Below are 26,251 nucleotides of genomic sequence, written 5' to 3'. Positions count from 1 at the left end.
ATTGACATGGAGATATTACTTTATGGGCTGTAAAACCTAAGCTTTTCATCAAACAGCTTTTTTTAATAGGATTTTAAAACGACATGAATTAGGGCACCACATTATGCTAACAATAAAAAACAGTCAACAGAGATAAGAATCTAAAAACAATTGTTGAGACCCAATCCAGAGGCCTCATGTCTTTTATCCTCGGTATGTTAACAGGCGTCTGCTGTTACTCTCCACTGATCAACCCTGAAACGTAAACCAGAGAGACAAAGAGTGATGTTGTGAAACTGAATATTAATAACAAACACTTATTAACATCTTATTAACAGTTTGGACCATCGGGTTTAATAACACCTACCTGTGCACATCATGGACGCACTGCAGCTGCTTGACCGGGTTAATCAATACTGTAATAAAAGCACTGTTAGTATTTTCAGAAAACAAGTCATAATCCAGACAATAATATTTTACATTATGTTTAAATGGAGTTTTACCAAAGAGTTGCATCATCATCTCGGCTTTCGGTAGTTCTTTTCAGTTCATTGTAGGAGTTGTTTACCTTCTCAAGCTCCTCACTTACATCTGAAAAAAAAGAACATGTTGTTTCAAACAAGTGGATTCATTTATTACACTGATGGAAATGTATCGACTTCTTAATTACGATCAAATGTACAGTATTTTTTTGTGATTTATTTCCTTTACCACGGATGGAGACACCATCTGTTTTGAGTGACAGCTCGATTGATTCCTGCATCGTGCTCTCCAGTTTCTCCAGGATCTCCGACTAAATCAGCATTGAAATATTTATCACTTAACACTGACATTTTTGGACATGTATGTTTGTGTTGCAGTGTTCCTAGTTGAATTTATCTTGAATTAAGAAAAATTCGTTATGTAAATGATGACCAAAGATCATTGATAAACATTGATATGTGCAGCCCAACATGTTTCAATGAAGAATTATTTCTGTAAGACGAAATATAAATTGTGACAAACCATCAAGTTTCTCAGCTGTTCCATCATGGCGTCTTTAGCCTGAGCAAACATGACGTCCTTTGAATTATGTACGTGCTTTTCAATAGTTTCCCTCATGTTTTTCAGCGAGCCATCTCCTTTAATTTCTTTTGCTCCTACATAAAACAGAAACATTTTGCAACATAAAAATGTGTAGAAGTGTATTTATATGTCTGTAATGATCTTCTGACTTACTGTCATAGCATGGTTTCATGGTCGCCTCGATTGTTGTTGTCAGGCTGCTGTAGATCGTTTTCTTTCGCTTACGGATGAGTTTGTTGAGTTTTGTTTTCATTTTTTCTTCCTAAGAGAGAGAATGTGAAGCAGATATCAACATATATGTTAAGATCAATAAGTTACAAAAAAGGCTCATCTTTCCCTTTATTATTTTTTCCCGATTTTACCTGGAAAAGCAGTGCATTATTCAAACTGATAGCACGTGTTCACCAGCTGGGGGTGCACTTTGCCCAATATCAGAATATTCTATTGTAATCTTGAGCGTGTCTTCATGACTTGGGGCAGGGTCCGCTTTACAGCTGCAGTTAACTTTTCAAAGCCATCTCCAGATCATATTGAGTTATTCCAGTACAATGTATATGAATATGTTGACTGATCAAAATGTATTATATTTAATAATATTGCTCACCCTTCCACTACAGTCTCCCTGGCTTTACAAACATATCTTATAATGGATTAATGAATAGGATCTTTTACCTCTGTCTTGAGAAATGTCAGCTGCAGTTTGACATTTTCGCACTCCTTATTCATCATCAGCTCCTCTGTGCCAAGTGAAAACGTATTGATGACCCCGTTGAATGGTTTTATTTTTCCTTCATTTCTAAAACATATTAACACAAATAAATGCTTACATTCAGAAGGCCTTAACACATTTGTATTTCAATAATGTATTTAAATGTAATGTAAAACACAATTTATCCAACACAGGGTTTTATGTGTTTATTATGTAATTTCTTACGGGAAGGTCTTCTTAAATTCCTTGTCAATGCTGTCGGTCAAACATGAAGTTAACTTCATATTGATGTTTATTAATTCCCCATCTTTTGGTTTGTGGATGCCACCCTTCTGAACTACACACTTCAATGACCCGTAACTTACCTGAAACAAAACACATTTTGTAAGAGACATATTCATATTAAGAGCAATCAGTTGTTTTGATTTAATTACAACTTAAATACTTACAGGATCAAGGACCGACTTTAAGACTTTTTCACATTAACTTTTTGATTTTTCAACCCCCTCACTGAGGCATTTTTCAAAAGTCATTAGGGTCTTTTCCATGGGTTCCCTGACTTTATCAAGTTCAAGACTCAGCTTTTCTTCAAGTCCTTTGCACACATTCATCTTTATGTCAGCCTGAAACCATACACAACACATTCATTATTTAAAGCAATACAACCATAATTCAATATGGGACTTTTTTTTAACAAGTACAAAACCCTTTAAAAAGTGTAGCAATGCATCCTCTCTGAAGCAACACAAACTCAGAAAATCCAATACCTTGTTGGCTCCACAGGTTACATTACATGTAAGCAGTCTGTCTTTGGCTTTACAATTTGTACACAACATTTTAGTGTATTCAGCTTACTTATTTTGTTATTATTATAATGTTATCATTTTCTAAAGACAATGAAATATGTTGTTACTTGATCTTACCCCTTCTCTGCTGCTGGCTCCCTGAATCAGAGAGAGAATCCCGTGAGCTCCAGACACATAGTTTAATGTCTCAGAGTGCCATTCATTGAGATCTTGCAGGATTTCATTCAGTTTGGGAATTTCTGTAAAAAATGTAATATACTTACATTACATTCTTGAATTTAAGTGTTATACTCAATTAGTATCTCTACATATTTTTTGGAGGAGATAAAACCATTTTGTCATCCGGGCTCACTTATGGAGACTTGAATCACCTGTTTCATCTGGATCCAGACGTTTCTTTTTCAAGAACTCTTTGGAGCTCACTGTGAAAACCTTGAAACACTCCTCAATGAATTGTTTCTAAAAAAATAAAATAAAAGTTTCGATGTAAAAGCAGGTTTGCAGTTTTGGACAATATTAGTGTTTGGTTTTTATTCAATATAACTCACCTTAACCTCTTTTAGTTTGCTGAATTCTGCCTTCACTTTTCTCTTGGCTTGCTCGTTTTGTTTCAGTATCTGAGCACGAACACCAGCTGCTGACCTTTATGAAAAGATTTGTATTTAGAGAATTACATAAACTGCATATACATTCCAGGATATCATATCACTACGCATCATACTCATCACTTTCAATAACCAGTGATCACATGGAGGAGCTTAATCCAGCATCACAAAGTCTTTGTGAAGCAACAACATTAGGACAGAAATAACTGGCTGAGATGTTGAGGAATCAAGACACACATGCAGACATTTTAGAAACACGGATACTGTAATGATCATGAATAACCTGGTTTGTCATGTTTCAAGTGAACATTATATCCCTGAATACGATCAAAACCAGGCTAATAACGTAATCAATGTTTCCATGGTTTCTCCTCTTGGCCATCTCCGTCTCAAGCGTCAGTGTCTAAATTGAATGTTACATTTAACTGTGTACTTTTGGCATCTTAAACTACTTACTGATCATCTGAATCTTCAAAATGATCAGACTTGGTGCAGATAAAATGAATCTGCTGACACTCGCCACCATTTCCCATGAGCCTGCAGGATTCTTTCAGGATCTCGCAGGATTCTTTTTCTGAAGCTGCTTGATTTATCTCAGCCACAATCCACACAGTAGAACAACTTCCAACAACCTGAAGGGGAATACAGCAAATAATAATGGTTACATTGTCAGTGTAACCTTCCACAATAATCAGCATTGCATGTGGATAAATCACCTTTTTCCACATTGTGTCTCTGCTCTTGTTACGGTCCCCGTTTCCAGGAAGATCCACAAGTGTGACGTGCTGGAGACGACGATTCTTCGGCACCCTGAAGGTCACACACTTCACCAGTGGCCAATACCCCCTCTTCACCTCTTCAGCATCTTCCTCTTTTGACTCACTTCGTGTGTATTTGACCAATTCTCTAGATAAATCTTCAGCCTAAAAATAAATAATAGAGGCCATTTATTTGACATGAACAAACTTTAACTTGAAATTGCTTTAAAAGATTGTGTTAAATAATTATTACAGCATAACATTAAAAGTCCATTTGAAACTCTATCACTGAAACAACAACATCTGAATTAAATCAAGAAGTAGCAAACCTTACGTTTATATTTTAGCAATGGGGAACAATTAGGTTTAACATTTTTAACATGATTTCAAATGTAAAGCTGGTAGTGCCTTCAAATATCTAGGTTGTTGCAAGCGAGTTAGTTACTGGTAGACATTTATTTTCCTTTGATGCATAAAGTAGATTTCAGAACGCATTGGGTGTTCTGTCGTGAAACTACGCCAATCAAGAGTCTGTTTAATTAAATGATATAAGTTTTAGTCTTACTTACTGTATCCTTTGTCAAAATCATACTCTTGGAATTGAGAAATTCAGGAATGTCTCTGAAGTATTTTTCTTCCATGAGGTTTTCAAGAGATTTTTTTCTCCATTTTCCATACAGCGCTGACAGCTTTTCAACACTGTCTTGATAATCTTCGCCTTTTTCCTGATCATCATTATCAAGGAAATTATTCAACTCCTCTTCCCACTCCTAAAAAATATATGTTTTATTATATGGCATGTTGTGTAGTCAGCATATATATTTATTTGCAGCTTCATCATAAAAGTTGAAATAGCTCTAAGTTAACAAACATATTTAGCTTATTTTACCTCTTTTGTAATGAACTCGATTTCTGCCTCATACTTTGGGTTCTGCATGTTAGCCTCCACTTTAATCATCACTGAGGTACATGCACTGATGCTTCCAGAGGGCAAGAGATTCTTCACTCCAATGACGACATTTATCAGAGAGCTCTTTCCAGCCCCCGTTTTACCAAAGACGCCGACCACCTCCATCTTGTCTGTCTCCAAATGTTCAATGTTATTTCTGTTGTGCAAGAATTAGAATATGGGTTATTGATCAAATTAACAAATGTAACAAACACTAAAAGAGTGTCTCAAAATCAAGAAGAATCCATCTGCATGTACGTACATCCTATTTAAGCATAATACTATCGTCAGACTAATTTTTGGATTTAAAAAAATGTGGACTTTTACAAATCACAACAGTGTCCTCAGTGCTGTATAATTTCTACAGGTTTACTATGGTCTCTCTAAACTCTTTCCCCTTGCTCGAAAACACTAATACTTACTTCAGGAAATTGTTGAGCTTGTCGTCTTGGTCAGGTAGTATATCAAGGACACAACTCATGATGTTTTTCACCTTAGACAGAATGACTTCTTCTGTAAGAGTAAAAGTAAAGAACTATTCAGCAGGAACCAATAACCAGTATATCCATTAAGATGTATTCCCAATGAAGCAATCAAGAATACCTGAGAGTATTATTTTCATCATGTATATACTATGGCAAGTATCTTCCAGTTTAAGGCCATTATAACTTAATAAGACCTGTGTTGCTGCATATATGTAAGTTAATTTGCTGAACAATAAAACATTAAACACATATAGGCCTACCTATTAACCCTACTTTCTATTATTTTGGAAAGTAATATAAATACCTCTTTCTGTAACTTGTATATCCTCACATGCTCGTTTTCTGGCTGGTGATTGGCTGGACTCATCCTGGAGATTTGACTTCCTCTTTCCTTGTTTTTTTGAAAAAATTAAAAATGTCTCAACATTGTTTGGATAAAGCAGGTTTATTGTTTTTTTATAAAATATGAATAAAACTGCATATAATCCATAAGACACTTTGTATCTCACCTTTATCATTTGTTTTGCTGGTGGACGGACAAACCTGAGGATGAACATGAACATTTTACTCTTTGTCCTCTCACAGGGTGTTACAGGCTTGAACACACATCGTCACAATTCACACACACATACAATTGCATTTCATTTCCCATTCAAAACTCTATGCAAAATAATATATACTTCAACAATGGCTATCAAGTGATCACAATCAGCATTATTTTAACTGAATGAACAACACTATGAACAAATTAAACAGTTCACAGTTCTTCAGTTAAAGGTGACTTTTTCTCAAGACGCTTCAAATATCAATGCGTGAAGGATTGAGTCAAGTTCAATGATAACAAGCATGGTCAATTTAAAGTTGTCATTTCCAGCTTCCTCCCATTTACATTGTGAATAAAAGAAATATTCTTAGTGGCCATGTAAAATGTTGAACAGACATTGACAATATAAAAAGTGAATTAAACTGCATTCAACTAACTTCAACAGAAGCTTCAGATGTTTCCGGATCTGTCGTGTTCCTCCTAGTTAGAAAAGAAAATTGTCTCAAATCCATAATAGTAAAGAACGTTGATAAAATTATAGTAAAGTCAACAAGATATATTATACTCCTTTGTATGTAGATGTCGTACATTTCTTTAGATTAATGAGACCTGTTGAGATCTTCATATTAGGTTGAATAATTAAAACGAAAGTTAGATATAATCAAATATAGTCAATTATATTCTTGTATAACCCACAATGAAAATGTTTCATATGTTATGATTTTCTATATTTACAGTATAAACAAAGTGGTTTGTTAAATTGAGTGTGTAAGGCCTATAATGGTTTATGGGTGTCACTGATAAGAAAGAGGCCGTTTCTTCTCTCTCCCCTCACAGCAGTACACAGGGAGGGGGGCTCCTGACTTAAGGAGAAATACATTGAGGCCCCAAAAAAGTGGTTATGTCATAGCCGAGAATAATATTTTGCAAGTCCTGCAGAGTAGGGGTCATGTCCTTTTTACACAAACATGGGAAGGTGTGTCTTATGCCAGAGCCATAGAATATGTCTGGTCATGTCCAGTTCTTTACATCAGAGGCCATGCCCAGTTTCCACAAATATGGGTATGGAGGAGGTGTCTTTAGGTTTTTCTATCCTGTTTTCGAGCATAAAGACACTGGCAGATGTGGAGGAACTTTCTTTTTGGAGAGAGTGAGAGAGAGGGGGGGGATCCCCTGGTATACTCTCTCTCGGTAACGCTCTCTCCCTGAGAGCTGGGTTTTTGCTCTCGGTAAGGTTCTCTCAAACTTGGTAAATATCTCTTGAATTTCTTTGTTGAAAGTGGAGTGAATTTCTGGGTTGAATGAGTGGAATGAATTGATATGTGTTTGTGAATGTTAGTACCCGCCATCTGTGTCGGATATAGGAGTGTGTTTGTGAGTATTAGTAACCGCCACCTGTGAGGATCTTCCTCCGAATACATGCGGGATATAGGTATGTGTTTGTGAATGTTAGTACCCGCCATCTGTGTCGGAAAAAAGGTATGGAATTGATGTGAATTGATTTGGTGAATGAAAGTTTGAATGTGCTTTTTATTATCACCGGTCTTTTATGAGGAAATGCCTCTAAATTCTATCGGGAGATTTTAAATGTCACAACTGAATTGGGCAGTTGAAGTTACAAATTATGGTAATAAATGTAAAACTGTGAATTAAAGTTTCATATTAGAACATGATCACAGCATGATAGGTTTAGTACGATTATAATGTTGTAACGAGAGAAGGTAAAAACCCTGTATTAGTTTGGACCTATTTTTCTTCAAATAAACTGATCCCACCTTTTGGATTGGGACAACTTAAAAGACATCTGCGCTCTCCCCCCCACTTGAAAGGTAAGATTGCACACTGCCACACTCACACTTAGGTAGGGCCACACCTCATTTACTGATATCAAAGTCCTTCGGGATTGCTTAAACAGATTTAGGGGGTTGTCTGAATTGAAACAGCAGTTAATTGAACCTGGTTCTTCGGGGAGTTAATAGAGGTGAGATCTTGCTGACGTTGGTGGATCTGAGCCAAGCAGTAAACTTACATAGACTCAATAACTTCGGTTAGGTCAATTAGGAGGTCTGAGTAATTTAAGCTCGGAATAAATTATCGGATGACTCCCGACTCTTACAGACCAAATAATAAAAATGCAGACATTACCTTTAACAACTTGAGTCTCTTTCTGAATTTTGACCGTGGTCCCGCTAATGGGATCAAAGCAAGAATGTCTTGATCTTCCAGACAGTAAAGACCTTCCTTGTCAACGCCCTCATTTGTAAAAAAAAATTCAATTAAGAAATGTCAACCAATTGCAAATATCTGTAGATGTGTATTTCGCATGGGGTGAAATGTGAGTTCAGCTGTTGAAAGTATGTTTTAAAGAGCATTACAGCCTCATAAGGTTGTCTGAACTGAATTCATATTGGTAATATTGTGTTATTTGTTATTTTCAGTCTTGATTTAAGTGCTGCTGAAAAGATGCTACAGAAAATAAGTTACTCTGAAGTTAATATTTAATAGTTTCCTTTCTGTGTGAAAATGTACAAGTCTTTAAGATTGTTTAAGTATGTCAGTGATATGTCAGAAAGTTACTGAGTAACGATGTTGAGGCAGTTTATGTGTCTTCAAGTAGATGCTTAGATATTTCAGTATTGGAAGGTCATATCGACTTTGAATAATATTTTTGCCCAACAAAAAGCAAGGGAATACTTTACCTTTAAATGTTTGAATCAATTCTTCGAGCTTCCAGTCAGTTAATATGTTGAGAACATAATCAGATTCATCCATGATTAAGAATAGCAACTGGAAAGTAAACAAATAATTGTTTTAATCAACAAAATAACGACTTGTGAGAGTTTTGATGTTAATAGAAAAAGAAAGGGTTATTATTAAAGTTATAATGGCTGCCTAATGAAAGTGTTAATATGAAGCATGTAGGAAATATGTCAGAACACAAGATAAGCAAAAATAAATGTTTTAGCACAAGATCCGCTAAACCAGAGTGTATAATATAAAGTTATGCAACACCCATCACGTCCAATGACTCGAGACCATACTGTATATCGAGACGTATCAACATACTACTTTACAACGATAAGGCACGCATTCAAATCGATTTAGTTTGTTGTTTTGTTTTTCACAGTAACTGTAGTATAGTGCCGCGCACATATAGCCTACTATCAGGACGTTACTGATGGGGTGCGGCGGCGGAGTGATACGGTGTGTATGCAAGCCCGCATCTAGGACGCATGTATGTGTATCATGGCGGAAGACCTGTTAAGTAAATAAAGATGCCTCATACAAAGGTCTACGGATACCTTATTACTATCCATGACCTGCGGTCAACTATAGGCCTATAGCATAAAGGACTATTACAGTAACATCCTTTAGACACTCGAACATCTTTCTTTATTTCATTAGTAGCTTTTTACCAGATGTCCCGTTGAGATCAATGTGTTTTTTCAAGAGCCCGAGACCAAGGTTGCAACCACACAAGAAGCCCTAACACATTAAAATACATCATATTACAATACATTTTATATAGAAAATGACATACAAAAGACTATGAATCGTTCCAAAGCTTACCCGTAGCGTACAGCCTGTAGATATGCAGCCAAAATCAGGTTAACGGAGTCTCCCTCTCATTATTTCAACAACCGCCCAACACAACCAGGAAAACGAAACTTACAGTCTCTTGTTTCCTCTCTATGAGGCGCGAAACGTTACTCCTTCCACACTAAGTTAATCATTATGTAAAAACCCTTGCCACTATCCTATTCCTGTTAAAGTGGTCCTTTCTCTAATCATGTAGGCATTTTCATGTCAAGTCTTTGTATAATTATTTCCTCTTAAGAGATAATTAAGAAATTCAGAATATGATTGTCACTTTAGTTGAACAAACAAGTCACAGAAATCTGAAACATGACACGGGGTCTCTAATCCAAAAATGCTGGGATCCACTGGTTTGTTAATGTGCATCACATGAGTGTATGATATGTCTACTGCAGTTGGTATTACAATAATCCACCTGCAATGTAGTGGAGTTGTGTAAAGTAAAATAAAAAGGATTGTAACAAAGGCCACCTCTTTATGATTGGCCGTTGGCTTTAGATTTAGACATACATGTTTGGGTTGTAGCTACACAATATTGACAAAAAGGCTTCCAGACATGGAAGAGCTGAGCTTTTGCTTCTGGTACAGCACTTGGCAGGGGAAGAGGAGAAAACGAATGACGAAGAACACCAAGGCGGATTGATGTTAGTCAGGAGAACATCTAATTGCTGACAACACTAATTGTCACTTGATAGAGAGGCCAGTTAAGGGATGTTTTGTTGAAGATTTAGCTTTCACTAAAAACAAAGTTTTAACGGATGCTTTGCTTCAGAAAATAGAAATAAACAAAAATAACTAATAGAAATGGTCATGGGCGTCGCAGCCATTATATGAGGGTGGGACAAGTCCCCCCCACTTTTTCAAATGATTAGTTTAGACCCCCCCACTTTTACTATGCGGAAAGTCCGTGAATCGGTCTATCCACTCGCCGCACTTTGTAGAGCGCTGTGTCAGTGCTTCACTATCAAATGAAATCCATTCCACTTGCTTATTGAGAGAATGCCCAAATCAATGAAACTCCGTACCATGTTTTCACTGCTACTTTGTACCAAGGCAGATTCTCACATAGCGCGCGCATGTTCAAGGAGTGTTGTCATAGTTGGACAGCTCAGGGGCCTCATTTATAAAGGGATATACGCTCAAAAAATGGCGTACGCCAGTTTCTACGCAATGTTTGCGATTTATAAAATACTAACTTGACGGGAAAATGTGCGGTCCTCCACGCAAACTCGAACCCATGCGTACGCACTAAGAACACACACGGGAGAGACGAGAAACTGCGACACCGTTGGCAGAAGGAAGAATGGAGAGAAATATGTGGAAATAATACCATAAATAAAATGTTACCTCTCATTTATCATATACAGTATGAAGAATTCCTTTTCAAACATTGATTAAAGCCAATCTTAAAATGATTAAACAAACGCCTGTTTGAGACTCCTCAGTGCACACAAAAACATAACTTGGAGAAATAAATAAATACGGATATGTTATTTAAAACCACCTCGAATATGTTGTGTTCATGTTATGAAATGTTTTCTCATAAATGATGCGGTAAGCAGGAGGACAGAATTACGTCTAAACTGACGCCGTTTTGCATTTCTATAGGTTGTAGATACGAGCATGGTTTTATATACTATCACGTTTAATCGTGTTTTATGCCATTTGCCAAGACTTGATAAGTCGCTCGTAAAACACAGGAGGTATGGAAACTAAGAACACCATATGTGGTAAATTGTACAGCTAATATAACACAACACATTAGTTGTATTTCCTTTAACTGGTGGATTATGGATATATAGTTGCTGATCGACAGCTGGAACACAAACCACCAAATACAACAAAATAATTCAGATCCAGTCGTCATGACTCCACTGCGGAGGGATTCCCCGATCATTTCTTACAGTTTCTCATCAAGGGGGTGTCTCCTGTCCCCAGTACAAACACACTGCCTGAGGAAGGTTATGTGTATTTTTTTTGTCATTAACTTTTTTCGGACCACTTATTTATTTATTTTGGTGACGATCCGACCTCCATGCTGCTACTCTGGTTCAAACTGCATCCACCAAACAAGATTTATCTCGACCTCCCCAAAATAACCAAAATCTGACACGGTGTGAGATGTCTTTTTTAGCTGTTCTGTCGTAATTTCCTGCGATCTTCTTCATGCAGTCAGTCAAAATGAATGAATGAATGGGCGTTTCTTTGACTATTTATAGGCAAATATGGGCGTTACGAGTCGATTGTGATTTATAAAGGGAAACAGGCGTAGGAAGTGCCGTACGCACTTCCCTCGCCGGTACGCAATGTTTTGTGAATCGGAAAATGTCGGAACATTTCTGTACCTATTTTTTTGCTTTGTACTACGTAAGCAACCTTCCCACGTCAATCCTACGCAAGGCGTTATAAATGAGGCCCCAGATCTGTTGTATGAAGCGATGCCGGTAGCGGAACACACACCAAATGTTCAGGAAATGGTTAATACAGCGAAAATCAAAGCTGACGATCTCTTGGTTTGATATGTTTTCTCCCCCAGACAACATGGACATAAGAACATTTTTTTCAAAGAAGAGGAAAGTAAGTCATCAGCTGGTAGCAGTTAATCAGTTAACAGTGATGGCGGCGTCTCACTTCTGGAGAGGAGTTTCGTCTTTATGTCATGATAGAGAGATACAATTACTGAATAGTTTAGATGAGAAAAGGCATCGAAATGCCAGGTTACTAGTATTTATCATGTAAACAGGGAACATGAATGACCCGATCTCTCTGTGCTCATGTAAACACCATATCCCCAATATGATCATAACCGGGATAATACTCATAAACGGCTTACTGATGTCCATGTAGAGACGCAGTCAGTGTGTTTTACTGGAGCCTCAGTTCGATAAGAGATTATTTTCTGAGTTCTTTAACTTAGGTACTCTCTCTCAAAATGGTAATGTGCATTATGTTTTAATTATACTTCTTATCATTCAGAAGCTTTTTGTGTGTGTTTATGTTTTACTGAGTGCTTATAGGCTATTTCCATCCCAGTATTCAGTTAACTATTTATTTTCTGTGCACATTACATAGACTAGCTAATATTCTACCTACTGCTTGGGACTTTGAGTCTTCAAAATGTGTCACAGACTGGGACTTACTTTAGAGTCAGTTGTATTTACATTCAGTATGACTTGTTATGATTCAATGTGAAAGAGTATACTGCTCAATAAATAATTATCACTTCACCACCTCTCTTGACATCTGCACTTGAGAGTGAGTCATAGGCAGAATACAGGGACAGAGAGAGAGGTCCATTGCTGAGGTGAGTGATGAAAGGGAAATGACAGTTGAGAGTAAATTGTGATGTGGACTCTCATCCCAGGATTTTAAGGAAATCAGTGGGGATATTGAACAGGAAACATTTCAGTCAAGGGGCATCATATGACCAATATAGACAGAAGAGCAACATTTATTTGAACATTTAAGTCAATGATACCATTCCTAGGTGAACTTAACATCTGTATGGAGTCAGATCAGTCTCAATATTAATAAATGCTCACAGAAGGATTCACAAATGTATTTTGCGATTTATATATAAATGACTCTCCACAACAATATCTCTCAATGCACTCACAAATATTTATTGTTGTATATAAATGTACAAAAAATGGGCATTTAAACTGCTTTTTATTAATTCAAAGATGGCTCTGAATTAATAATCAAATATGTTTCCTTTCTTTACTACTGGATGAAATTACAAAATGTACCCATCATTTTCCTCATGCTAGTATAGCCACATAAAAGTATCAAACCACCTGTTAAAATGCACCAGAATACAGGAAATCTATATATTTTTTCGCCCCCACACCCCCCGTTAAAAATGTCCCCCCCACATTCAGGATGCTTCCTACGCCCATGGAAATGGTGATAAACTTTGGGACCAATCAGTAGGTAGCCTGTTGGTGACATTGAAAAGCATACCCATTATTATTTTTCATTAATTAAAATAACTGCACCCTAGTACTGAAGCTGTTTGGCAGGAAGAGCACACATTTCACATCATTTCACTCTAGTTTAAAATAACAAGTTTGGAAAATCATTTGATTATCTAACAATAGAAAATGATGTTATCAAAAACCTAGAGCAGATAGATCCTTCAACAAGAACATGAACAATACAAGTGATTTGTATTGGTTTATTGGAGTGTATACCACATCAAATACATGTATGCATTAAAATAGAAAGAAAAAAAAGTAAGTAACAAGAAACCAGAGAAGCCATCAGATCTCTCTATTTCTCATATATGAATGAAAAACACCAAATACCATTAATTTGCAGTGAGTTTTGTGCTTTCAAATAAGAGAAAACAGATCAAAAGCATTCTTTAAGAAGCCTAGTCTACATCCAAATCACCCTACAGTAGAGCTGTGATCAAGGTTGAGGATTTAATTAATTAATTGAAATTTCAGCCTAAACTAGAATCGGACATAAATCTGCCAAGAACTCCTGTTGCCTGAGCTACTGTAAGGTAAAAGCCTGTTGGTTAAAAAAGACCAAGATTTAAAGTGTTTAGTAAAAGTGTACTGAAAACGGGATTAAAAAGTATTTATGAATGCTTCTGGCCCGTGGCGGATCTAGCTGATTTGGTGCCCTGGGCAGTGCACCTCCCATCGCATTAATTTGACTAATTGCAGTACTACTTTATAAACATCGAAAGTGTTTATTTGATAGAGATAGTTTACCCCCCGCCCCCCTCTCTCTCCCCCATATTGAGGCGACCTGAGATCACCCCTGCCCTTCTTTGAGTATGAGACCTTCCCTGCCAGATGCCTGCTGTGATAACCCTTCGACCCACAACACCAACAACAATACACTATATGAATTTTTTTTTTTCATTGCACTTGTGACGCCCCCGTCAAAATGGCGCCCTGGGCAACCGCCATGTTGCCCATATCAATATCCGCCACTGCTTCTGGCAGACAACTAAAATGCTGATGCACACGAAAGCAGGGGTGGGGTGGATTTGGGGGTCGCTATTTACATAGAGATATTACTTGATAGACTGTAGAACATAACGTTATCATCAAACTGCTTTTTTAAATAGGATTTTTAAATGACTTGAATTAGGGAACCGCTTTATGCTAAAAATAAAAAACACTCAAAGTCAAAAGAGATAAGAACTTAAAAACAATTGTTGAGACCCAATCCAGAGGCCTCATGTCTTTTATCCTCGGTAGGTTAACAGGCGTCTGCTGTTAGTCTCCACTGATCAACCCTGAAACGTCCACCAGAGAGACAAAGAGCGATGTTGTGAAATGTAATATTAATAACAAACACTTATTAACAGTTTGGATCATCAGTTAACACCTACCTGTGCACATCATGGACGCACTGCAGCTGCTTGACCGGGTTAATCAATACTGTAATAAATGCACTGTTAGTGTTATTCAGAAAACAAGTCATAATCCAGACAATATGTATATTTTACATTATATTTATTATACCAAATAATTGCATCATCATCTGGACTTTTGGTCAGTTCATTGTAGTATTTCTCTACCATCTGAAGCTCAACACTTACATCTGAACAAAAACAATACATATGGTTTCAGACAAGTGGATTCATTTAATACACTAATGGGAATGTATCGACTTCTTAATTACGATCAAATGTACAGTATTTTTTTTGATTTTGTTTTGTTTCCTTTACCTGGGATGGAGTCACCATCTGTTTTGAGTGACAGCTCGATTGATTCCTGCATCGTGCTCTCCAGTTTCTCCAGGATCTCCAACTAAATCAGCATTGAAATATTTATCACATGTATGTTTGTGTTGCAGTGTTCCTAGTTGAATTTCCCAACATGTTTCAGTGATGAATTATTTCTGTATAACGAAATATAAAATGTGACAAACCTTCAAGTCTCTCAGCTGTTTCATCATGGCGTCTTTAGCCTGAGCAAACATGACGTCCTTTGAAACATGTACATGTATTTCAATAATTTCCCTCATGTTTGTCAGCGTGCCTTCTCCTTTAAATTCTTTTGCTCCTACATAAAACAGAAACATGTTGACATCAAAATGTTGCAACATAAAAATGTGTAGAAGTGTATTTCTATGTCTGTAATGATCTTCTGACTTACTGTCATAGCATGGTTTCATGGTCTCCTCGATTGTTGTTGTCAGGCTGCTGTAGATCGTTTTCTTTCGCTCACGGATGAGTTTGTTGAGTTTTGTTTTCATTTTTTCTTCCTTAGAGAGAGAATGTGAAGCAGATATCAACATATGTTAAAGGTGGGGTAGGTAAGTTTGAGAAACCGGCTCGAGACACACTTTTTGTTATATTCCATGGAATGCTCTTAACATCTCGATAGCAATGAATATCTTAAGTGCTTTGACAACAAATCCATAAAAAAATGTCATCTGTGGAAGCCGTAGTACTGTGAAAAGCACGACCAATCATTTTAGCCAGCCCGGCTAAAATAACTGGATGGCCTACCTGCCTGTCAGCCTTCCATCTGTGCACAAAATTATCCCGTGCCCTCATTGGTCATGTGCGCGTTTGTGTGTGTTGGAGGAGGAGCTCTGTAAGGAAGTGGCAGATTTTTTCCGGCTGTGTATTTTCAAATTCTAGCGATCTCGAGCTGGTTTCTCCAAAATTACCTACCCCACCTTTAAGATCAATAAGTTACAAACAAGACTCATCTTTCCCTTTATTATTTTTTATTGTAATCTTGAGTGTGTCTTCATGACTTGGGGAAGGGTCCGCTTTACAGCTGCAGTTAACTTTTCAAAGCCATCTCCAGTTCCTGAGTTATTCCAGTACAATGAATATGAATATGTTGACTGATCAAAATGTATTATATTTAATAATATTGCTCACCCTTCCACTACAGTCTCCCTGGCATTACAAACATATCTGATAACGTCTAATGAATAGGATATTTTACCTCTGTCTTGAGAAATGTCAGCTGCAGTTTGACATTTTCGCACTCCTTTTTCATCATCAGCTTCTCTGTGCCAAGTGAAAACGTATTGATGACCCCGTTGAATGGTCCACTGTTTCCTTCATTTCTAAAACATATTAACAAAAGAGATGCTTACATTCATAAGGCCTTAACAAATTTGTATTTCAATAATGTATTTAAATGTATTGTAAAACACAATTTATCCAACACAGGGTTTTATGTCTTTGTTAAGTCATTTCTTACGGGAAGGTCTTCTTAAATTCCTCGTCAATGCTTTCAATCAAACAGGAAGTAAACCTCATATTGAAGTTTATTGATTTCCCTTTATTTGTTTTGAGGATGCCACCATTCTGAACTACACACTTCAATATCCTGTGAAATGCACCACCATCTTTCTTTGTCTGAAACAAAACAGAATTTTGTAAGAGATATTCATATTTAGTCGAAATCAGTTGTTGTGATTTAATTATTACTTAAATACTTACTGGATAAAGGACAGACTTTAAGACTTTGTAACATGAACTTTTTGATGTTTCAACCCCCTCACTGAGGCATCTTTCAAAAGCCATAAGGGTCTCTTCCATGGGTTCCCTGACTTTATCAAGTTCATGACTCAGCTTTTTTTCAAGTTCTTTGCACACTGTTGTCTTTATGTCCGCCTGAAACCATACATAACACATTCATAAGTAAAAAAAAAAACTTTAATTAGTGTAGCAATGCATCCTCTCTGAAGCAACACAAACTCAGTAAATCCAATACATTGTTGGCTCCACAGGTAACATTACATGTAAGCAGTCTGTCTTGACTTTTCAATTTTTACACAACATTTTAGTGTATGCAGCTTAATTATTTGCTGTGAATGTTATTATTTTCTGTCAATATTAAATACAATGAAAGATGTTGTTACTTGATCTTACCCCTTCTCTGCTGCTGGCTCCCTGAATCAGAGAGAGAATCCTGCGAGCTCCAGACACATAGTTTAATGTCTCAGAGTGCCAGTCATTGAGATCTTGCAGGAATTTCTGCAGTTTGGGAATTTCTATAAAAAACATACATTACATTCTTGAATTTACATGTTACACTCAATTAGTATCTCTACTTATTTATTGGAGGAGATAAAACCATTTTGTCATCGGGATCACTTATGGAGACTTGAATCACCTGTGTCATCTGGATCCAGACGTTTCGTTTTCAAGAACTCTTTGGAGCTCACTGTGAAAACCTTGAAACAGTCCTCACTGAATTGTTTCTAAATAAACAAACACGTTTTGATATAAAAGCAGGCTTGCCGTGTTGGACAATATTTGTGTTTGATTTGAATTCAATATAACTCACCTTAACCTCTTTTAGTTTGCTGAATTGTGCCCTCACTTTTGTCTTGGCTTGCTCGTTTTGTTTCAGTATCTGAGCACGAACACCAGCTGCTGACCTTTATGAAAAGATTTGTATTTAGAGAATTACATAAACTGCACATACATTCCAGGATATCATATCACTACGCATCATACTCATCATTTTCAATAACCAGTGATCACATGGAGGAGCTTAATCCAGCATCACAAAGTGTTTGTGAAGCAACAACATTAGGACAGAAATAAATGGCTGAGATGTTGAGGAATCAAGACACACATGCAGACATTTTAGAAACATGGATACTGTTATGATCATGAATAACCTGGTTTATCATGTTTCAAGTGAACATTATATCCCTGAATACGATCAAAACCAGGATACTAATGTGCCTGTAAACGTAATCAATGTTTCCATGGTTTCTCTTCTTGGCCATCAAGTGTCAGTGTCTAAATTATTGGATGGTACATTTAACTGTGTACTTTTGGCATCTTGAACTACTTACTGATCATCTGAATCTTCAAAATGATCAGACTTGGTGCAGATAAAATGAATCTGCTGACACTCGCCACCATTTCCCATGAGGCTGCAGGATTCTTCCAGGATCTCCCAGGATTCTTTTTCAGAAGCTGCTCGATTTATCTCAGCCACAATCCACACAGTAGAACAACTTCCAACAAGCTGGAGGGGAATACAGCAAATAATAATGGTTACATTGTCAGTGTAACCTTCCACAATAATCAGCATTGCATGTGGATAAATCACCTTTTTCCACATCCTGTCTCTGCTCTTGTTACGGTCCCCATTTCCAGGAAGATCCACAAGTGTGACATGCTGGAGAAGACGATTGTTCGGCACCCTGAAGGTCACACACTTCACCAGTGACCAATAACACCTCTTCACGTCTTTAGCATCTTCCTCTTTTGACTCACTTCGTGTGTATTTGACCAATTTAGCAGATAGCTCTTTGGCCTAAAATAAACAAACTTTAACTTTAAAATGCTTTAAAAAATTGTGTTAAAGAACGGCATAAAATTAAAAAAAGTCAATTTGAAACCCTATCACTGAAACAACAACATCTGAATTAAATACACAAGTAGCAAACCATACGTTTATATTTTAGCAATGGGGAATAATTAGGTTTAACATTTTTAACATCATATTTCAATTTAAAGCTGGTAGTGCGTAAATAATATCGAGGAGGTTCTTGCAAGCAAGTTAGTTACTGGTAGACATTTTCTTTCCTATGATGCATAAAGAAGATATGGTTTTGTAGTTATTGTAATTAGAGCCCAGATAGATCAAGCCTCATACCAAATGTATCTGCGCATTTGGTGTTTTATCGTGAAACTACACCAGCCAAGAGTTTGTTTTATGAAATGATAGATGGATAGAATTGGAAGATGAAACCCTCTGTAGTGGTCACACATGTTCATGCACACAGCACACACACAGTGAAATGTGTTCTCTGCATTCAACCCATACTAGTACTAGGAGCAGTGGGCTGCTATTGTACAGCGCACGGGGAGCAATGGGAGTGGGGGGGTGAACTGGTACCTCTCCAAGTAGCAGTCCACACTCCATATTTTAAGTCTGTTCGGGGACTTGAACCGGCGACCCTACGGCTCACAGTCCAAGCCCCTACTGACTGAACCGGACAAATTAAGGATATAAGTTTTAGTCTTACTTACTGTATCACATCTCAAAATCTTACTCTTGGAATTGAGAAATTTAGGAATTTCTTTGAAGTATTTTTTATCCAAGAGGTTTTCAGGAGAGTTGTTTCTCCATTCTTCTCCATACAGAACTGACAGCTTTTCAACACTGTCTTCATAATCTTCATCTTTTTCCTGATTTTCGTTATCACCAAGGAAATTAAACAAGGTCCACAACTCCTCTTTCCACTCCTAAAAATATATATGTTTTATTATATGGCAGATTGTGTAGTCAGTAGATTTATATTCAGCTTCATCATAAAAGTTGAAATAGCTTGAAGTTAACAAACATATTTAGCTTATTTTACCTCTTTTGTAATGAACTCAATTTCTGCCTCATACTTTGAGTTACGCATGTTAGCCTCCACTTTAATCATCACTGAGGTACATGCACTGATGCTTCCAGAGGGCAAGAGATCCTTCTCTCCAATGACGGCATTTATCAGAGAGCTCTTTCCAGCCCCCGTTCTACCAAAGACGCCGACCACCTCCCTCTTGTCTGTCTCCAAATGTTTGATGTTATTTCTGTTGTGCAAGAGTTTGAATTAATTTTTTTCTTAACAAATGTAACAAACACTAAATCAGGGGTTCCCAACCCCCGGTCCGCGGACCGGTACCGGGCCGCAGAGGTGTTACTGCCGGGCCGCGAAATAGCTGTGAGTTTATCGTAATATTTGCAGAATTATAAATATATAAAAATATTTTATCATAATATTTTTTCAAAAAGTGTTTAATTTTCGCACCTATGCCACCAGTCATATTATTTCATCCAGTAGCTCGTGCACACGAGCATGTTACCGGTGCGCCAAGTAGGAAGAGGAGCGCACAGGAGACAACCGTTTGATTGCAGACTGTTATGTTTATGTGGGGAAATGGTGGTGCATACATTATTTGAGATATATTTCAAACTCGGACTTCATTTTAAGGACATGTCGGCCAGGGGTGTAGAGCTATTTGTTTAAGCACCGGATTGGCAAAACAGAAGAGTAAACCAGTCTGCCTTGATCTATGAATTAATGTCCGGGACTCTCACGATCTGCTGCCCGCAGCTGCTTTATAGAAGGAAACCCTCCTTCACTTCTTAAAACGGCTGCAGCATCCGGAGGCAGCGGGACGTATACTCCGCTTCTGAGAAGTGCAGCACCAGTATGACTGTGTTTAACTTCATCAGAACAGTTTAAGAGTGACTGCAGGCTGCTACGTGTTAACCACACACACCTATACACACACATCTACACACATCGAACTGCCCGATTACTCCCCCTTTTATTAGTTTTATGAAGGAGATGTCCAGTCAGTCACCAAGGCGCATGATGTGATCTGCTCAGCTCAGCTCTGTGTGTTCGGTGTGTTTGTGTCTGTCCGACACCGGCATTTGTTTTCAAATGTTTATGAACAGTAATTTACACACATATGGCTAACTCCATATATGCGGCTGTTCCCAAAATAAATTAGTTTAATCTTAATCTCGATGTAGTGCTAATGCTGTCGGAGTGCACCGGAACGAACGACACTATCATAATATCTTCTGAAAACAAATGCCAGTGTTCATAATGCGGCTTCTCCTCGTTTTCCCAGCATTCACTGGATTATCCGTAAATCATACAAACAAAACCAAAACGTTAATTTATCTGTTTTCCCGTTTTGGTTTAAAAACTGAATAACGTCGGTTTTTTGGTTTTCCGAAAAACCAAAAAATGATACCGGTTCTTTTTTAAACTTTGTTAATATGTTTTGGATGCATATTGTTCTAGTATTTGTTCAGGCTGTTACATACAATTAGCCTCTGTTGCTACCTGCTGGTGGTGAGTAAATATTAAAATCAGTTAAAATTGACAACCGGTCCGCGATTTTTTTTTAATGTATCTGCCGGTCCTTGGCACAATAAAGGTTGGGAACCCCTGCACTAAATGATTGTGTCAAAGTCAAGAAGAAATCCATCTGCATGTACGAACATCCTATTTAAGCATAATACTACTTTGGACTAAAACATGTAGACTTACAAATCACAACAGTGTCCTCAGTGCTGTATAATTTCTACAGGTTTACTATGGTCTCTTTAAACTCTTTCCCCTTGCTCGAAAACACCAATACTTACTTCAGGAACTTGTTGAGCTTGTCGTCTTGGTCAGGTAGTATATCAAGGACACAACTCATGATGTTTTTCACATCAGACAGAATGACTTCTTCTGTAAGAGTAAAAGTAAAGAACTATTCAGCAGGAACCAATAACCAGTATATCCATTAAAGGGCCCATGTCATGCTTTTCCAGTTATTACCCGTCCCCTTGTGTGTTATGAAGGTTTTTATGCATGTAAACGGTCTGCAGAGTCACAAACCCTCAAAGTACACCCTGTAGCGAGTAAAACTCTAACACAGAAAATACCTCCCCAAAACACCTCGTTGGAGATACGTCATTGTCCATTTGATTCTTCCATTTCGTTCCGGGTACGGCATTATGTCAAGCCGTACCCGGAACAAAATGGACCAATCCGTGGAGCCGTTACGTTACGTCCGCGGAGCCGTTACGTTAAGCCCCCGCTGATTGGTCCAAATTGACCAATCCACGGACTTCCTCACACACACATCTGTGTGCAGGGAGCAGGCAGCTCAGCTGATTTCTCCTCCCTGGCTGCAGGCTGATAACAGACAGTTGGGATCGCGGCAAAATTCTCTCTGCAGACCCATTCTCTCTGCAGACCCATTCTCACAGCGTTTATCAACCTTTTTCTTACTCAATATCAAGCCACACTTATTGTTTTTACTTTCGGCTGTGACTTTGTGTGTGCTCAGGATGAGTTTGGCTGTGTTTGGCTGTGTATCGCTAACAAAGAAACAACACCTCCACGGAGCTCAGCGAGATTCACAACGTCCCGACCAATCAGAGCACACTGTGCTCACAGGAGCTATTGGAGCTACAACGAGCCGTTAAAGGCAGAGAGTGAAATTCAGTGAATACACGTAGTTTACAGAGATGCTGTATGAGAAACCAATGTGAGTTTGGAAAAATGCACAATATAAATCTATTCTAGTAGACCTCAACAATGGAATTATGATCAGTGGAAATGGCCATGACATGGGCCCTTTAAGAGGTATTCCAAATGAAGCCATCAAGAATACCTGAGAGTATAATTTTCATCATGTATATCAGGCATCCTCAAAGTCCGGACTCCGATCCGGATCCGGACCGAACCACAACTGTCTCTGGACTCTGAGCAAATTATACTTTTCATATGTATTATCTGTATTATCTGTATTATCTGTGTTATCTGTGTTATCTGCGAGACATCGCCACAACGCAACGAGTCAAAATTCTCCGCTATGTCCACTTGCAAACAGTGCTCTGCATCTCTGACTGTTCCAGTGTTTGTGTGTGTCTGTCAACGCATTGGTCCAATCACATTCAGCATCCCGTCAGCGTTTTTCCCGCCCACCAACAGTCTGCGAATCAGAGGCACAGTAGGGCGGGTCTTTGCGGAATGCGTGTGGGAAAAATGCGTGTGTCGTCTCTTTCAACCTGTCTGAGTCAGAGCGAGAGTTAACAGCTCATCTAGTTGCATCTGTACTGTAGCTAGTAGCCTAGTTTCACCTACCGGGGTGGCATGGGGTGGCAACTGCCACCACAGCTGCCACCCCAGTTGGCAGCTTTGTTTTGAAAGAAAAGTTGTGGCACGTCTTGTAACCCCTCCCCCGGCCCTGGCGCGAGCGTGGAAATATGATTGACCCAAGTACTGAAGGAATGAGGTATTTGCGGTCTACAATGTTAAGAATCTTGTTGCAATTGTTTAAAAGTTTGAATGACCGTAATAAACGGACCTTTGTCTTATTGAAACATTTTTTTGGACCTTTAAGTTTTGTATTTGAGTACCCCTGATGTATATAGTACGGCAGGTATCTTCCAGTTTAAGGCCATTATAACTTAATAAGACCTGTGTTGCTACATATTTGTAAGTTAATTTGCTGAACATTAAAACCTTAAACACATTATACGTATTAACCCTAATTTCTAATATTTTGGAAAGTAATAATAATACCTGTGTATGTTCCTTGTATATCCTCACGTGGCTGTTTTCTGGCTGGTGATTGGCTGGACTCACCCTGGAGATCCAGCTTCCTCTTTCCTTGTGTTTTGTTGTTGTTGTAAATAACATTTATATATTTTTTTTATTAAAAAAATATTCTCAACATTATTTAGATAAAGCAGGTTTATTATTGTTTATGAAATATCAATAAAACTCCATATGAGAAACTGTGTATCTCACCTTTATCATTTGTTTTGCTGGTGGACGGACAAACCTGAGGATGAATATGTACATTTGACTCTTTGTCCTCTCACAGGGTGTTACAGGCTTGAACACACATCGTCACAATTCACACACACCTACATTTGCATTTCATTTCCCATTCAAAACTCTATGCAAAATAATATATACTTAAAAAAGTGGTTATCATGTCATCACATTCAGCATTATTTTTACTGAATGAACAGCACTATGAACAAATTAAACAGTTCACAGTTCTTCAGTTAAAGGTGACTTTGTCTCAAGAGGCTTCAAATATCAATGCATGAAGAATTGAGTCAAGTTCAATGATAACAAACTAAAGTTATCATTACCTGAGCAGAAACAGCTTCCTCCCATTTACATTGTGAATAAAATAAATACTCTTGGTGGCCATGTAAAATGTTGAACAGACAATGACAATATAAAAAGTGAATTAAACTGCATTCAACTAACTTCAACAGAAGCTTCAGATGTTTCCGGATTTGTTGTGTTTTGTTCCTCCTAGTTAGAAAAGAAAATTGTCTCAAATCCATAATAGTAAAGAACTTTGATAAAATGATAGTAAAGTCAACAAGATATATTATACTCCTTTGTATGTAGATGTTGTACATTTCTTTAGATTAATGAGACCAAATAATAAAAATGCAGACATTACCTTTAACAAACTGAGTCTCTTTTGGAATGTTGACTGTGGTCCCACAATTGGGATCAAGGCAGCAATGTGATGATCTTCCAGACAGTAAAGACTTTCCTTGTCAACTTTGTGATCTGTAAAAAAAAAGTAAATTAAGAAATGTCGACCAATTGCAAATATCTGTAGATGTGTATTTTGCATGGGGTGAAATGTGAGTTCAGCTGTTGAAAGTATGTTTTAAAGAGCATTACAGCCTCATAAGGTTGTCTGAACTGAATTCATATTGGTAATATTGTGTTATTTGTTATTTTCAGTCTGCTGCTGAAAAGACGCTACATAAAATAAGTTACTCTGAAGTTAATATTTAATAGTTTCCTTTCTGTGTGAAGATGAAGCGTTTAAGATTGTTTAAGTATGTCAGTGATATGTCAGAAAGTTACTGTGTAACGATGTTGAGGCAGTTTATGTGTCTTCAAGTAGATGCTTAGATATTTCAGTATTGGAAGGTCATATTGACTTTGTATAATACTTTACCTTTAAATGTTTGTATCCATTCGCTGAGATTCCATTCAGTTAATTTGTTGCGAACAAAATCATCCATGATTAAGAATAGCAACTGGAAAATAAACAAATACTTTTTTTAATCAACAAATTAACTACTTGTGAGAGTTATGATATGTTAATAGAAAAATAAAGGGTTATTAAAGTGATAATGGCAGCCTAATTAAAATGTTTATATGAAGCATGTACGACATATTTGTGTGATCACAAGATAAGCAAAAATAACTGAATAAACATTTATGGAATTCATTTCTAGGAGAGCCTGCTAGCTGTTTACTTACCTGCTATTTTCATTCATGTACACCCCAACAGTAAGATGGGCTTTCAAGTTTCCCAGTAGAATGGAATCTATGAAAGATAAAAAAATGTATTCTGAATAAAAGATCAATTGTTGTCAAAAACAAGTACAGCTGACATTAACATTTGAATCATGAACTACTCTATGCCAGAAAATCTATTGGCAATTTGCTTTTCTGATAATTGTTTGGTTAAATGTTCAAGTAAAAATCTTCCAGGTAGTTCCAGATTCTCAGATGTTAGCTTCCACTAACACAGTGTTTGCTGTCCAAACAAAGTGATTATAACCATCTTGAAGGCTACCAAACTTGTATCCACCCAAATAAATCAGTAACATTAATAATACTAATCTAATGATATAATATAATGGTATAATATATTCAAATTCAGGGCCAAATCAGAAATGCTCAATGCGGTTGTTTTTCCAGAGAAATATGCTCCCCTCTGGGATACTTTTCTGCTAAATGACACTTTTATGTTCGGTTGTGTAACATGACTTTAAGGTTGGTTTCTTGTTTGTTTTCTGTCTTCCAATTTGTATTTATTTAAAGCAGAAACACAGAACAACATGGTACAAAACACATACATACCACCAAGCACGTGCACACACATAGATATCAAAGTGGGCTTGAGCCCCGGCCCTTTTTCTTCCTCCAGAGAAACTAATTTAATGTTAATGTGTTTTTCAAGAGCCTGGGGCAAAGGTAGCAACCAAACAAGAAACCCTAACACATTAACATACTACATATTACCATTCATTTCATATAGAACATGACTTACAAAATTAACAATGAAACAAAAGAATATGAATCGTTCCAAAGCTTACCGTAGCGTACAGCCTGCTGATATGAAGCCAAAAGCAGGTTAAACGAGTCTCTCGCTTAGTATCTCAATAACTGCCCAACCCAACCTAGAAAACGAAACTTAAAGTATTTTTGTTTCCGCTGATAGGTGTAGAACGTTACTC

At 37.4% G+C, this 26,251-nt stretch overlaps 1 protein-coding gene across 2 annotated transcripts; it reads right to left on the bottom strand.

Moving 5' to 3' along the window:
• Positions 1–42: 42 nt before the first annotated feature.
• On the bottom strand, positions 43–26,198 carry LOC117492595 (nuclear GTPase SLIP-GC-like). Of its 2 annotated transcripts, none has more exons than XM_034142947.1 (24): positions 26,111–26,198; positions 25,269–25,335; positions 24,961–25,042; positions 24,448–24,560; positions 24,246–24,293; positions 23,772–23,805; positions 23,544–23,630; positions 21,608–21,698; positions 19,818–20,034; positions 19,486–19,701; positions 18,560–18,766; positions 18,300–18,475; positions 17,780–17,873; positions 17,606–17,693; positions 17,362–17,483; positions 16,930–17,103; positions 16,688–16,845; positions 16,427–16,550; positions 15,620–15,728; positions 15,393–15,526; positions 15,190–15,271; positions 14,984–15,062; positions 347–395; positions 43–234 (listed from the first exon to the last, which is right to left on the bottom strand). In XM_034142947.1, exons 3-23 carry the CDS (start codon positions 25,025–25,027, stop codon positions 386–388), a joined length of 2,430 nt encoding a protein of 809 aa, XP_033998838.1. In that variant the 5' UTR covers positions 25,028–25,042; positions 25,269–25,335; positions 26,111–26,198; the 3' UTR covers positions 43–234; positions 347–385. The 2 variants fall into 2 exon arrangements, with proteins under 2 accessions (XP_033998838.1, XP_033998837.1); XM_034142946.1 differs by lacking the exon at positions 14,984–15,062 and adding an exon at positions 483–570.
• Positions 26,199–26,251: the final 53 nt, after the last annotated feature.

The sequence above is a fragment of the Trematomus bernacchii genome, unplaced genomic scaffold (genome assembly GCF_902827165.1).
Source record: "Trematomus bernacchii unplaced genomic scaffold, fTreBer1.1, whole genome shotgun sequence".
Taxonomy (NCBI): Eukaryota; Metazoa; Chordata; class Actinopteri; order Perciformes; family Nototheniidae; genus Trematomus; species Trematomus bernacchii.
Note: the sequence above shows the minus strand (reverse complement) of the source record. Positions and strands in the feature narration are given on the sequence as shown.

Excerpts from the sequence above, each read along its gene's own strand:
- LOC117492595 (XM_034142946.1), bottom strand. The coding sequence starts at position 25,027 with ATGGATGATTTTGTTCGCAACAAATTAACTGAATGGAATCTCAGCGAA. Across the intron at positions 21,699-23,543 it reads TATACAAGGAACATACACAG|AAGAAGTCATTCTGTCTGAT; the intron begins GTATTATTATTA and ends TTACTCTTACAG. Across the intron at positions 17,104-17,361 it reads GAGCCAGCAGCAGAGAAGGG|GCGGACATAAAGACAACAGT; the intron begins GTAAGATCAAGT and ends GTATGGTTTCAG.